At 37.9% G+C, this 13,588-nt stretch overlaps 1 protein-coding gene across 3 annotated transcripts in view; it reads right to left on the minus strand.

Moving 5' to 3' along the window:
• drd2a (dopamine receptor D2a) overlaps positions 1–13,588 on the minus strand; it is a 45,507-nt gene that overhangs the window by 2,939 nt on the left and 28,980 nt on the right. For all 3 annotated transcript variants that reach the window (XM_075473461.1, XM_075473460.1, XM_075473462.1), the window contains exons 3-5: positions 10,957–11,066; positions 2,751–2,887; positions 116–324 (exon numbers count right to left, since the gene is read on the minus strand). In XM_075473461.1, the coding sequence (XP_075329576.1) occupies positions 116–324; positions 2,751–2,887; positions 10,957–11,066 (456 nt within the window). The remainder of the gene's footprint in view (positions 1–115; positions 325–2,750; positions 2,888–10,956; positions 11,067–13,588) is intronic.

Below are 13,588 nucleotides of genomic sequence, written 5' to 3' on the forward strand. Positions count from 1 at the left end.
ACAAAAGACAGAAAAAAAAGAGCTCCTGTACAACAAAGGGATTAATCATTTCCAGGCTCAGAATGAAGCCATAAAATTGCCAGCTGTAAACAGGAGCCACATTACAGCTGCTCACCTTCAGTGAAGTGGCTGCGTCAGGGTCAACGGGCTGACAGACACGCTGCTTTGGTTTGGTGTTGACACGTTTTCTGCGCTTCCTCAGAACCACATAGATTTGCACATAAACCAGCAGAGTAATGATGAAGGGCACATAGAAGGACACGATGGAGGAGTATACCACAAAGGCTGGATTGGCGATCACACAGAGAGACTCATCACGAGTAGCTGTGGAGATAAGCACCGGGTGAATGAAAACTTCTGACAGCACGCTCTGTCATAACCTAAAGAAGAGCCTTTTGTTTGGCTTGAATCAGTATTGGATTTTGATCATCTGAAATGCATCCAAAGATGTAATCATTTTTTGCACTCCCCTCTACACCCATTCACAAAGGTTTTCCACACCTTCACCCTTTGTTGAGATCCCAAATTGAAGCTGTTTTATGACTGCCTTATCGCTAACTCAGAAAGCTGCCATATGGTTTCTATCTGGTGCCAAATGTGGTGCTGATATCAACTTAATTCAGGCTCTCTGTACTTCACCTGGACCTGGGTATTCTATTATTTTGAGATTTGTTTGTTGGGTAGATAATCAGTTTTCAATTTTGGGAATTAGTCATTGATTTTTTTAGAATAATGTGAATATGTACCTTCTCAGCTTTCAGCTTGACATCCCTGTCACTCACAGAAGTGAACAAAATGCTTCGGTTAACCTCAAAAAGCAACTTTGTCAGTACATTTAAGGACTTTTGAGACCCCTTTGATCACTTTTGCTTTTTTTAACAAGCACCTTAAGACAAATTTGGCAACTTTTTGGGCAAACACGAACGTGTTTCTGCCTCATCTCTGTGCAATCAGAGGGAGAGAGTGGTGATCTGATGATGCCTGTAAAGTATTCTTTTTGTGGTCACTCACAACATCTTAATATTCATTCTTACCTATCATTTGTGTTCACAACTAAACCATGTTGAGGTCGGCTAGCCAAACATGCCCAAAGGTTTCTACTTTGCATACGAGAGCACATACTGACGTGACTAGTTTTGGACGGAGTCGTCTCCTTTGTCCAGACAAAGGTGACGTGTACTTTAATCCTTAACAACATTCTTAGATTAGGCATCAGTTGTTGCCACAGAGTCACAAAAACTGCGTCATTATGGATCTTTTGTTGATGTCACAGTCATATGGTTTTTCATTTGAACTCTTGGCTCATGCTTAAGCTTGACTGTAGCTTAAGTGTGAGTCCGGGTTTGCTCTAGTTTGCTGCTGAAAGCACAGCACACTCTCTTCAATTATGGCATCTTCCTTTATGGCTTAATATCAGGGGCCTGTAGCACCTTTTGTTTTCTCCTTAAGTGTGACAGGTAAGCTTTAATCTCCTCTTAACTCAGAGATTCCCTACAAGGTGATACACAAAATCTCACAAAATGTGTCACAATATGTGCTATATTATAGGAGTTTCTATGGTGATAAAATTTTACAGTATTTGTGGAGACTGCTTATAATTTTTTAAGAGGGCTTGGCATGATTGTTAACACACCAGCTTATCTTATAGTTACGCAACATATAGTTTGAAACAAAATGTAGGAAAAATTTAAAAAGAAAACCCAAATTAGTTGATTTGTTTGAAACTGTGCGTTGACTAAATGTTAATTCTTTCTGCTCGTGAATTCATCTTCATCTGCTTCATATTCTTGAATCCTGACGCTTGCTGTCAGTCACCTTGCACCCTGCTGGGAACTTATTCAAATTTTTGAATCCTTAACTCGGAATATAAAGAACATCTTAGATCTGCCTCATGCAAGTGGCCCTAAAATGGTAGTGGCTTCGCCACTGTATTTCTGCCTTCAAAACCACCACACTTCATGGACATTACATAATGAACTCCTGGAGAAGTCTTTGAATAAAAATTCTCTATCCTTATCTTGTATCACTGAACATATCACCGGACCCTAACTCAGATGATTTGACCATTAATGCTGTTCCCATTTACAAACACATGCACCAAAACTCAGGATCATGACTGCTGTGCTGTTTTTTTTTTTTCTAATTCAAATTTCCAACGTGCTCCTGTTAATTAAAAATAATATTTCTTACATTTATTCTATATTTGTTGTTCCCACTACTACAGGGTCAAAGGATACTATTCTTTTCATGTTTCCTGTATATCACACTTGGAGCATCTTCAGTCACAGGATGTTTTGGAGGGTCTGAGTCCTGACTGAATCAACGTTACGTCAACGCTCTCAAAGGGATGAGTGGAGATTAAAGGGACAGGATGCGAACCACAGGAGCTGACAAGAAACAAGTTGGCATCTTCCAAAAAGCCCTTAATCAGAGCTGCTTCAACAGTAATCTTTCACTAAAGCTACTGCTCTTTGGCGTGAGCAACCTGTAAGCCTATGGGTGAGGTGGGTGCAAACAAGTAAGCAACAGTTTTCTGGCACTGAGCAGCCTTCACAAATTAAGGTAAAACAATTCTAAATAGTTGTCATAAATATACATGCTATACAGGTTTGTAGTTTGATCTAGATTATTGCATTTACAGTACCAACAAATACAGTACAACACAAAACAGCACTGCTGTTGCCCTAAAATCACAGTCCCACATCTAAAAAGCATGAATGACAGTAGATGTGTTGTAAACTATCTCTTACCTGTGTTATTTAGGCCAAACAACAGAGGACATGATATGGCAAAAGAAAGAACCCACACCACAGAGATCATTACTGTGACCCGCCTCTTGGAACTGTAGCGTGTGTTGTACAGCATTGGCATTGCAACTGCTGTGTATCTGTAAGAATGTAAAGAAAATATAGCTGCCACAGTTAGAACATATATGTCACGTATCTAAAAGACAAAAGCAAAAGAAATAGACTTTCAACAAAATGTTTGGATAAACTTTTATCCTTTGGAATTAATCATTTAAAAAAAACAAAAAAAAAAGGATTTATGGTGTACACCCATCTGTTACCTGTTCCCTTTTTTCAATCAATAAAAAAGGGGTAGCCTAAAGCACAGCTGAGAATTTGCAGCCAGCAAGTGGGTTAAACCAGAAATGCTTCCTGTCATCTGTGATCATATCCTTTTTTATGTTGGACTGGCCCTTTGGAAACAGACATGCACTGTAGGCTTCAGTTCACATCATAATGAAAGGCTGCGGGGGAGGTTGCTTTATCCCTTTTTCTCTTTCACGACAGACCTTATCATTTAACCTTGCTACATTTGTTGACCTTAGTTGTGAGCTTGCTGTAAATACCAGGCAATGCATAGCTTTTTACATTGTGTCGTTCATTGATTTCTATGTTGTTATGCTTAAAGGCCTTTGACATAAAAGTCAAGTGGGTTTGGCTTTTAAGAGACTATTCTGAATGGGTTTCTTTCCTTGGACAAACAGAAAGGAAATGTGGATATACTCTTGTTATGGTAATGTTGTTACTCTGTGTTGTCATAGACTGTGTCATACATTTCCATTGCAACTATGAAAAAAAATTGCTCGCACAAGAAAAAAATACTTTTTGTGCTTGTGAGAAGATATAAGCATTTTCAGAAGGTAGGAGCAGCACAAATGGGTCAGTTATTTCAAATCTGGCAGCCCATGTGAGTTCTTGTGGATTAAGCCAATTTGGTGATTTAATCCACAAGAAATAACTTAACACTTTGCGCAGATGTATTGCAATGATAGATTGGTGTTTACATTGTAAATAAACCACCTTTCACCAACCAGTAGAAGAGTGTAAATTGTAATAGAAAACAAATAACACAGATTGTGGTTTGTGCAGGAGTATATCAGTCAACATGAGTTATTGCCAATTATTGCCGGCAGGTGTTGTCTGATTCCACTCAAATAACTAAATATTTGGAAGTTTTTCTCAAATTATATGTGGGATGTGTATATTTACATAAGCTCCTACGTGAAGGCAGTTTTGTTGTCGGCCCATTGGTCATCTGTTTCTAAAGAGGAAATGAGAAGCTGCTTTGATTGGCCATTGCTAGAGAGTACCAACTCCATCTTGTAATTGTGTAATCATCCTTTAACATGAACGTTTGCTTGTATTCGCACACATTCATAAAAATAGATTCTATAAGTTGATCACCTGGCAGTTAGCTCCTTATTAGTAAATAAGAACAAAGTTAGCACAGCATGAAACAATCCTTTGATGCATAAAATATGACGCACCTAAGGGGCTGCTGAACCGATAAAAGGAAACACATCTATCTGTGACTGAGCACGGCACTTCAGCCACATATGGGTGGACACTGAAATGTTGTAAATCTTGGTGAAAGCATTTATATATTCCAACACACTCATCCTCTTTGGGATTAGTATGCACAAGTATGCAGCAAGCTGTCACAAGTCAGATGAATAACATCTAAATGGAAATGTGGATGCCATTTCTCTCCAGCATGCTCGGAACATTCTTTATCGATACACACAAACAGTAACTCGCCATTCAATTATTCAGATTAATAAGATTTTTTAGGAATGTAAAAGTCATCTGTGTTCTAATTCAGTTACTTTGACGAGAGAATTGTGCAGTTGTGTCCATGGTGGACATCTATTTTGCGTTTGGATGCAGAATGAAAACGCAGCCCAGCCAAAAATTGTGTTAAATTAAATGTGACAGAATTCTAAAAACTGTAATTATGGAAAATGTCATTTTCTTGGTATTGTTATACATATTCTAGAAGTCAGTATTACATAATGATTTCCTACAGATTCAATATTGAAAGTTCGAGCCTCAAACTTCCCGCTGTAACTGCTTCCTGCAGCTTGGATTTGTTTTTCATTGATTAATCACTGACTCATCATTTGAATTTCACTGATGAAAAAGTGACTTCTTCCTAGCATTAATGAATCAACTTCAGGAGTTCATATAACAAGATATAAGATGCTGTTCTTGCTGATTTTTTTTTGGAAGATTGCACAGGTTAATTTCTGTATTGATTTTAAGGCTGTTTGTATTGATCAGCGTTTTTAATGGTAATGACTGTGGGTGTGGGAGGGATACCTTGTAGTGTCAACCCATATAACATTATTACCTGTTTCTCACATTGTGGTTGTCAATGGCTAAACTCTAAAATATATAATATGCATCAAAAGGAAGACAATCTTTGTTTCCATTGCCTTTAAGTTGCTTAAACACAATTATTTGCAGATATAGACTAATCTTATTTTCCTCAGAACTAATTGCTCTGGTTTAGGTAAAACAATCTACTGGCTAGGTTTAGGAAAAGGTGCATGGTTTGGTTCACAAAACATTGTCTTGGAAAATGAATCCAGTGTAGTAAATAGTGATGGCATAATACTAGATAATGCTGCTAGATCAGAATATATTACACTGTTTGTAACTTTAAGAGGTCTTAACAAAATGGCAGCATGTGACGCTACATACAAACAGATGGTGTGTCACAAGCCAGAAACACGATACTGATTAATATACGTAAACTGCTGAAAAGGACATTATGTCACCACATTCAATGTTTAATATAAAATCTCCTTCATTGTGTGAGAAATGTGTGCTGCAAACAAGGTTCTTCCACCACAGTAGCTATTTACAATACTGTAAGTTAAGCAATTGCACTTACGACCAATTTGATCACAAGTTAAGGCTTTGAATTCTTCTGTGCATGTCCTCTTCCCTTCCAATGTTAGTTAATTCAAGCTTGTTGCGTATCATCTTACGTTTTCTACAACACGTTACGCTTCTTACTGTTAATCGACATTCAGTCTGCATCTTTAAATAGTCAGTGAAAACGTTTGTCCACAGAAAAATTCTCATTGGGACAGCGCCGCACGAAAACTTGTTTAAATAAAGCATGAGCAAAGACTAACCCCTGTAAGATGTGTCCACGTGTATATCATACTGACATACAAGCAGAAAGAAATGGTTAGGTATTGAAAAAAAGTGGATATTGTGTTATTATATGCTTTTACAAAATCCTCAGATAAGAAAAATAAACTAATTTCAGACACACTGCTTTTTATGAGAAACCCAACCTTGATTGCATCCAGGGCTTGAAAACGAAATTATTTTTCAATCGTTCCATTCCGAACGGTTCAGGCATGTTTAACGTTTTCGTTCTTGCGTTCCGCCACCAACATATCGTTCCTGAACCGGTTCGGAACGTAAAATATTGTTCGTTCTTATCGTTCCGGCAGTGTTTGGCGGGCCTATCAAGTCTACGTGTGTGGACTTTACCTTAGAATAGACGTACTCATCAGTATTTGCCCTTGATTTACACCTTAGCTCTATGCCCAAAAATAATAAATCACCGGCAGCATCCAAAAACATTCAGATGGGCTAAAGCTGCGTCAACGTCACTTCCTTGATCTGGGAGCTTCAATGTAAGATGAGGGTTGATCTACTACTGTAGACAACAAAGTATATGCTATATTCTACATGAATTTTTATGTTGTAGAGTTGTGAATTTATTTTATCAATGGAGAAATTGAGCAGCCTTGCTTTGTTGTCTACAGTAGTAGATCAACCCTCATCTTACTTTGAAGCTCCCTGATCAAGGAAGTGACGTCGACGCAGCTTTAGCAGCAGAGAAGCTATTAGGCTTGTGTTGATAATAATAAACTCCTGGACTATGTACAAACTTCCAAATGCATCGTTTTGTGAGTACAGACCATATTTGTACTACTGTAGAAGTTTGGTGTCATGGCATGTGATTTTAGTGTGGTCATTTTGGAGATACTGCCAGGGTCCGTTAGCGCTTGTACTAAGCTATTCGGGATAACTCAGTAACTCGGCTGATGTTCGGCCAAGATCGGAAAAACTTCGGGTGGGCTACTTGGCTGGATGTCACGGTTCAAATGACCCTAGGGTGAATCTACTCCGAACCATCACTTAACTAGTGGATAACTAGACTAAGTAGTGGATAAAGGAAGTGATTCGTGACAGCTGCCTGCATTGAGCCTAGCGGGCAGCGAAGTGAACGCACAACCGGAAGTAGTCTTTTCTTTCCCCCTGACAAAGGCTACGCTTTTGTGAAATTTTATAAAATATATAGAGAACGAAAAAAACTGTTATTAACCGGTTTTGTGAATTTCAGAATAACGTTTCTGTTCCGGAACAGTTGAAGACCATTTCGTTTTCGTTTCCGTTTCCGTTCCTCGTAAAATTCCGTTCGTTTTCGGTTTTCGTTTTCGTTCCTTGAACCGGTTCGGAGCCCTGATTGCATCCAGACATTTTATACCTACTGGCAGACACTTGTAACCAGTCTAAAGGCTCATGGTGCCATTAGCCTGTGGAAGCATGTTAATGTTAATGTTCCCATTTGTTTAGACTATTTTTGTACATTCTTGTATTTTACAGTTGTTGTTTGTATGTATTTCATTTGTATCCCATACCTTGTAACATACAATCAATAGAAATTGTGATGGTCTGAATTGGGCAGAAAAGCACAGTATGATAGAACTAGATTTTGATAGTCTTCTTTTGCTCGATGATTGAAACTCAAAGCTTGACAACAGTGAAGACAGTGCTGGGAATTAGTAATTAGATAAGTGTGCATATGTGCATTTAATAGAGTTGATGCAGCTTTTATGAACAGACTGAGATGCTTTGCACAGTTTTTTCAGATTTGTCAAGGTTCTTCAGGCAAAATATTTGACAAGTATGAATAGTTTGAATTCAACCAGTGTGACAAAACCTATGAATACAAATTGCGTCAGGTTGATAAAAGTCTGCATCTGTATGATTAGCAAGATATTTTATCATTCTGCAATGGCATTGCACTTCTTAAAGATATAGTCCTCTGCAAAAATAACAGTTGACTACAGCTGGGATTCAAACACAGGATCTCCAGTTACTACACAAGCACTTTAATAAGCCAAGGCACAGTGCCTCCAGGCTCAATTGTTCTCGTCGTCCCAATAACTTCTCGCATGGGTTGTTTCAGAATGTTTCAGAATTGTGGTCAGAATCAGAGAATTACTTTTTGGCTTTTATGCTCAAATATTTTTCACAGGTACACGTCGTTCTGACTTAGATTGGTGGAAAGATCAGCATGCATTCTCATTTGTTTTTCTGAAAATAAAGTCCACATAATCCCTTTATTATCACGTTATATTTTAAAACTGAGCGGAAATACGCCACCCGACATTGGAAACATGTTTATCATATTACGCAGCTTCGACGCGAAAGTCAGCTAGGAAATGGAAGCAAGATGAAGAAATCTACTAAACAAATTAAACTCAGCTTTGGAAAGCCAACTGGCCAGGGGAAAAGAAAGAGAGAAGGAGGTGAGTTCATTTCGCCAATCGCCAGTGAGAATGAGTGACAGTTCATAATGTTCATATCAAAGCGCGGCTAGGAATAGGAGGATGCTAGATCATTGTCCTCAGCATTTCAAGCAACAGTCACAAAGCCCCTTGGTTAGGATTTCGTTTTCCAGTCGGCACAAACACACTGCACACAAATTTCTCTCTCAATTCGATTTTCCAAAAAAAAAAGTCACGATCTGTAATGAAATTATTGGGAATCGTGACACAGCTTGAGGCTGTTTTTTTTTTTTTTTTTTTTTAAATCAGGGCTTGACAGTTTTGTGCCAACTGTGGCTAGTGGTCATTCAGCCTCACTAGCTACAGTTTTGTTCAGTGCTATATGGCTTCCTACATGTAAATAAAGCAGACTAATAGAAACTGGGTCAGAAACTTGTATTTTTCTTTTACTTAAAACAATTGATGATGCAAATGGGGCAAAATAACAGAATGAAATACCTCGTGTACTCTCTCATATGACACAATCTTGAGGTTAGTTGTGCTGCTCATGGTGCATTATGAAGCCAAGTTTTACCAGCATTTAGCTAGTTGTCAGGCCCAGCATGATACCTATGTCTTCTCTGTGTTGAGTGAATGGATTGAATTGAGACTATACATCTAAAATACAGCCAACATGTTGTGGTCTGTTTGGCACATTCTACGATGTTAATTTAGTGGGTAGATTCAACCAGTTACTTAGGTAAAATGATTGCATTTTTCCTAATGAAACATTTGGATTTTATTGCAAATGGTGTCTAAAATTTTGCACATCGGTTAGACCAATAACCCAACTCATTCATTTGACCTTTTAGTGGGTCATGCACATGCATGGTGATGATGGTGACAATAGTAATAGTAGTAATAATAATAATGTAATATTAATAACAATAATACTACTAATAATAACAATAATATTAATGGTGATGATGATGATGCTGATATTTTAAAACAGATGACACAGGAGAGGATGAGAATCAGGGAGTCGAAGAGAGAGAGTCAGTAGAGGAAGAAAGGGGAAGAACTGAGTCAGGAGAGGAAGAAATAACAGAATCAGGAGATAAAGATAGGGAAATGACAGGTGAAGATGAAGAACGTCCAAGTACAAGTTTTTCCATCCATGATCCGGCAAGCTATAAATACAAAAATTCCTACACAGATGAGGAGAAAAGGAACATTCTACAGGGTAGATGGACTCACTCACTCACTCACTCACTCACTCACTCACTCACTCAAATACTCTACTTTTGTGATCACAAATTGTTATAATAAACTTGTTCACCTACATATTCACCTCCTTGATGGACTTGTGATTTACCTCTGTTTATTCACGTTTCCAAACTGTATTTTAAAAAGTCACCATATTAGGATGTTTTTTTTGTCAAATAAGATTTATCGCAATATCTGACCTCGGTATTTGAAAAATCCTGGTTACGGCCCTGGGTACACGTGAAACATCTTGTCTCTTTCCAACAGGAAATACCTTTTGCACTTTTCATGTTCTTTAACCGCAAAACTTTTCCCTAATTTCCTCAGCTCTGTTATTGCTAAATTTTTGTAGCTTTTTCTTCTTGTCTTTTCCCACCTTTATTATCTCATAGAATTCAACTGCATTCTGTCCATCACAAGTAGTTTTCTTTTCTTTACTGAAAGCATCTGTTTTCGAACTCATTAACGTTAAAATATTCAAGGGGCTTCTGTGATCTGCCTCCATTTGTGATTAGTTGTCAAAGTGTGAAGCTTAAAGCAATACAATGTAACTTCTCAAAAAGCCCATTATGGAGCTCCCCCTACAGGCTTGGAGGTAATGTACGGTTACACTGTCGTAAATACAACACCCTTTCGCTTTCACGTTTCACGTTTGTTGACGAACCGGCGAGGAGTCAGAAGGTGCAAGCTATGTCGACCGAGAAGGTAAGAGTAACAAATGTACGGGAGCGTGAGAGGGGTCTATTTGTTTTTGCAGTAGGTGTGCCAGAAAGCAAGTCGAAGTACTTCCGCTCAGCTCCCGGGCCGCTCCAGCAAAGTTACATAGCGCAGTTTTTCCAACTCAGACCCCCGAAGGGCATAGGAGACAGGCCAATCGTAATATTAAAACTCATTCTAGCCGCACAATTTTTTTCAAGCTGTTATTTTAAGGTAGAAATGTTACATAGTATTACTTTAAGACACTGGTTCACTGTGCTGATCGTTTTGTATGTTTGCAACTGCAATTTGGCTGCTTCTAAAATTGTTGATGACAAAGTCCTAAAATACAGCATTTTTGTCTTTTATGTATCCGTCTTACAGGTTTTCATTAAGTTGTTCACACATTTCAGTTTTGAGACAGTTTTATGGAGGTGTTCATCTTTATAAACCTGGAACATCTGGGAACCACTAATTAGGACATGTGTTCCACTCCCAGATTGCAGGCGACATAAAATCCATGTCTGAAAAAGCCATTTAGTCTGTAAATAGACAGGTGGGCCTTGATGGTCATGCACTGAAAAGATGCCAATTCTCTTCTGTTATTCAGAAGCTAAAGATTTCCATTGATTTCCATGCTGAAACCGCGATTGACCAGACTAAACAAATCAGTGCAATGACAAACTCACCGATCGATGCTGATGGCACAAAGATTGAGGATGCTGGCTGTACACATCATCACATCAAGAGTGACAAAGATGTCACAGTGGATCTTGCTAAAGCGCCACTCTCCCACAACCTAAAGGAGAAAAAACATTAACAAATTGTGGTTTACAGCAACAGTCAACAAAACAAAATGTCTAAACAAGGCAGCTCATTAGCAGATATAATACAACTCCCACTGCCACAGAAAGCAATACTAGATGCAGCATTCACGTAAGATTTAGTCATATCATCTGGTAACGTAAGGAGAAGACCAAAACGCAGCAAGAGATTAAATTCAATGTCATGAAATGCAGGTGATAATCCCCTGCCATATGCACATATTTTATGATAAACAAAGTGGCATAAACTGACTAATCTTTTCACTGTGTTTTTTAAAAACTGATGTTGCACTACAGGGTTAGTGAACCATAAATGAGGTTTTATATTTCTGCAAAACTGCGATGTAAAAATAATTTTTTTCACAAATGTCATAATAGTAGACAAAGATAATCTAATTACACTAATGAGGCACATCCTTCCTCATCATTTTTTAATAAATGACAAAAATACAATTTTACATATATGTGAGTGGCAAAAATGTGCAAACATCAACTATCTGGTGTGACCCCTTTGTGCTGCAGTAACTTCAAACAAACATTCCAGGTAACTGTCCAGAAATCTGAACATCAGCTTGGTGGAATTTTAGCCCAATATCTGTACAGAACAGCTTCGACTCTGGATGCTGATAGGTTTCCAGATGAATGATTCACTTCAGTTCCTTCCACATTTCTGTTGGATTAAGGTCAGGACTTTTCTTGGCCATTCAAAAACATGAACTTCTATAAACATTGTTTGGCAGTGCTCAGGATCACTGTGTTTTTATTTGACTTTACTTGTGAATCATTTCAAAGACAGATGTTCTGACGTTTTCAAATTTACGGTTATAATTCATTTTTAAAAAGATATTTGTTAGTTAATACCTTAAATCTGGAAAATTCCAAATTTTTAAGGATAAACATCTTGTTGAAACTGTAAACTACTACAAGCATCATTAGTGACAGTGATAATTACTTTTGAACATCAATTCCTGTCTTTAGCCGCTAGATGGTCTTCATCCAGCGACATGATCATTACTTATTTATGTTCATACCACAGTTTGTTTCTGTGGCTTGGTCAAACCCCATGATGAGACCAGCATCATCACTGACGCTTTGACACGTCTGATTACACCCGCTTTAGTTGACACCAAGTCATACCTGCCTCTTCCTGCAGCTGTGTAAAGGGTAAGGAAGATGTGTGTCAAGGAGCAGCTCTTCCTCACTGTAGCTGATTAAACTTTGCCACAGGCTATGTCGTCATAAAATTAAGCTCCATCATTTAAGAGCTGTGTTTTCTGGCTGGTGTCTTTAATACTACAGTGACTGCAGAATGATCTGACTGAGATCAGATTGCTTTCCTCCCTCCCACAACCTCTCTTTTCTCCACTGCAATTTTACGACCTTTTGAGCGTGACATTTGCTTCTCGCTGTGTCAAGACAGCCATATTGTTCTCCACCTTCATTTTGTATGTTTGTTTCCTTTTTTGCCATCATCAGGTTTCTTGCTCTTGATCTATTTGTCAGTACTGGCAACACTACACTCCTGTTAAAACTCCTCAAACACACCTGTTTAATCTCATTAGTGCTGCGGCCCAAACCAGCTTTGAAATTTAAGAAGCCATTACAGGTATTCATGGGTACACAGTTATAGAAAGGTGAGTGCAGATAGTGCAGTCTTCAGCAGTGAAATCAAAAACAACTTTAAGCAACAGAAGAAAAAATGCTGCAAAAAGGGCAAATCCTTGATAGGTTGACGGTGGGATATAAACATTGTTTCCAGTAGAAACTGTGGGTCATAGTATGTAAACATGCATATAATATAGTGGCTCCCCCAGTTCTTTAATCTAAAACAACCCAGCTTTCTTTCTTTCATTTTAATGTAAACATTTTTTAAAAAGTCAGTATTTATCCATCAACGTAATAAAAAGTTAAATGTATTTAAGTCAGCCAAAAGGCACATTTTTATTGCTATTTCCCTTTGCCAGTGGTAAGCAGGCATCAACAATTAAAATGAAAAAAAAGACAGAAGACCCTACACCCTATATCATGTATCATCTATGATAAACAGTCAAAATAGCAAAGTAATGAATACATCAGACTAACCTATTTGATGATGACATTGATGAAAAAGGCATTACTTCACTTTGTGCTGATGATAATGCACAATTTTTGAATAAGAATGGGGCAGTCATGCTGAAACACACAAGTTAAACAGATAAAAACAACTAAAAAGCCATAAATAAAAGCACAATGCACACAGTGATTTCCCATATGAGATGTCAGCACCATTTAAAATGACATATTCCATCTAGCTATTGCAGGATGTTTTTCATAACTGTTGAGAGGGAATAATTATGTAGCGGCATACAGCTGCAAACCCGACATTACTCATACCCGTATATTTCCTTTCAGCTTTTTGTGAGCTCAATGAGACCACTGTATTAGCATAATACATTTATGAATGCTATGTTTCAAATGCTTTCATAAACAGAATCTTTTGAATAGAAATATTGATGAA

This window comes from Odontesthes bonariensis, chromosome 9 (genome assembly GCF_027942865.1).
Source record: "Odontesthes bonariensis isolate fOdoBon6 chromosome 9, fOdoBon6.hap1, whole genome shotgun sequence".
NCBI lineage: Eukaryota > Metazoa > Chordata > Actinopteri > Atheriniformes > Atherinopsidae > Odontesthes > Odontesthes bonariensis.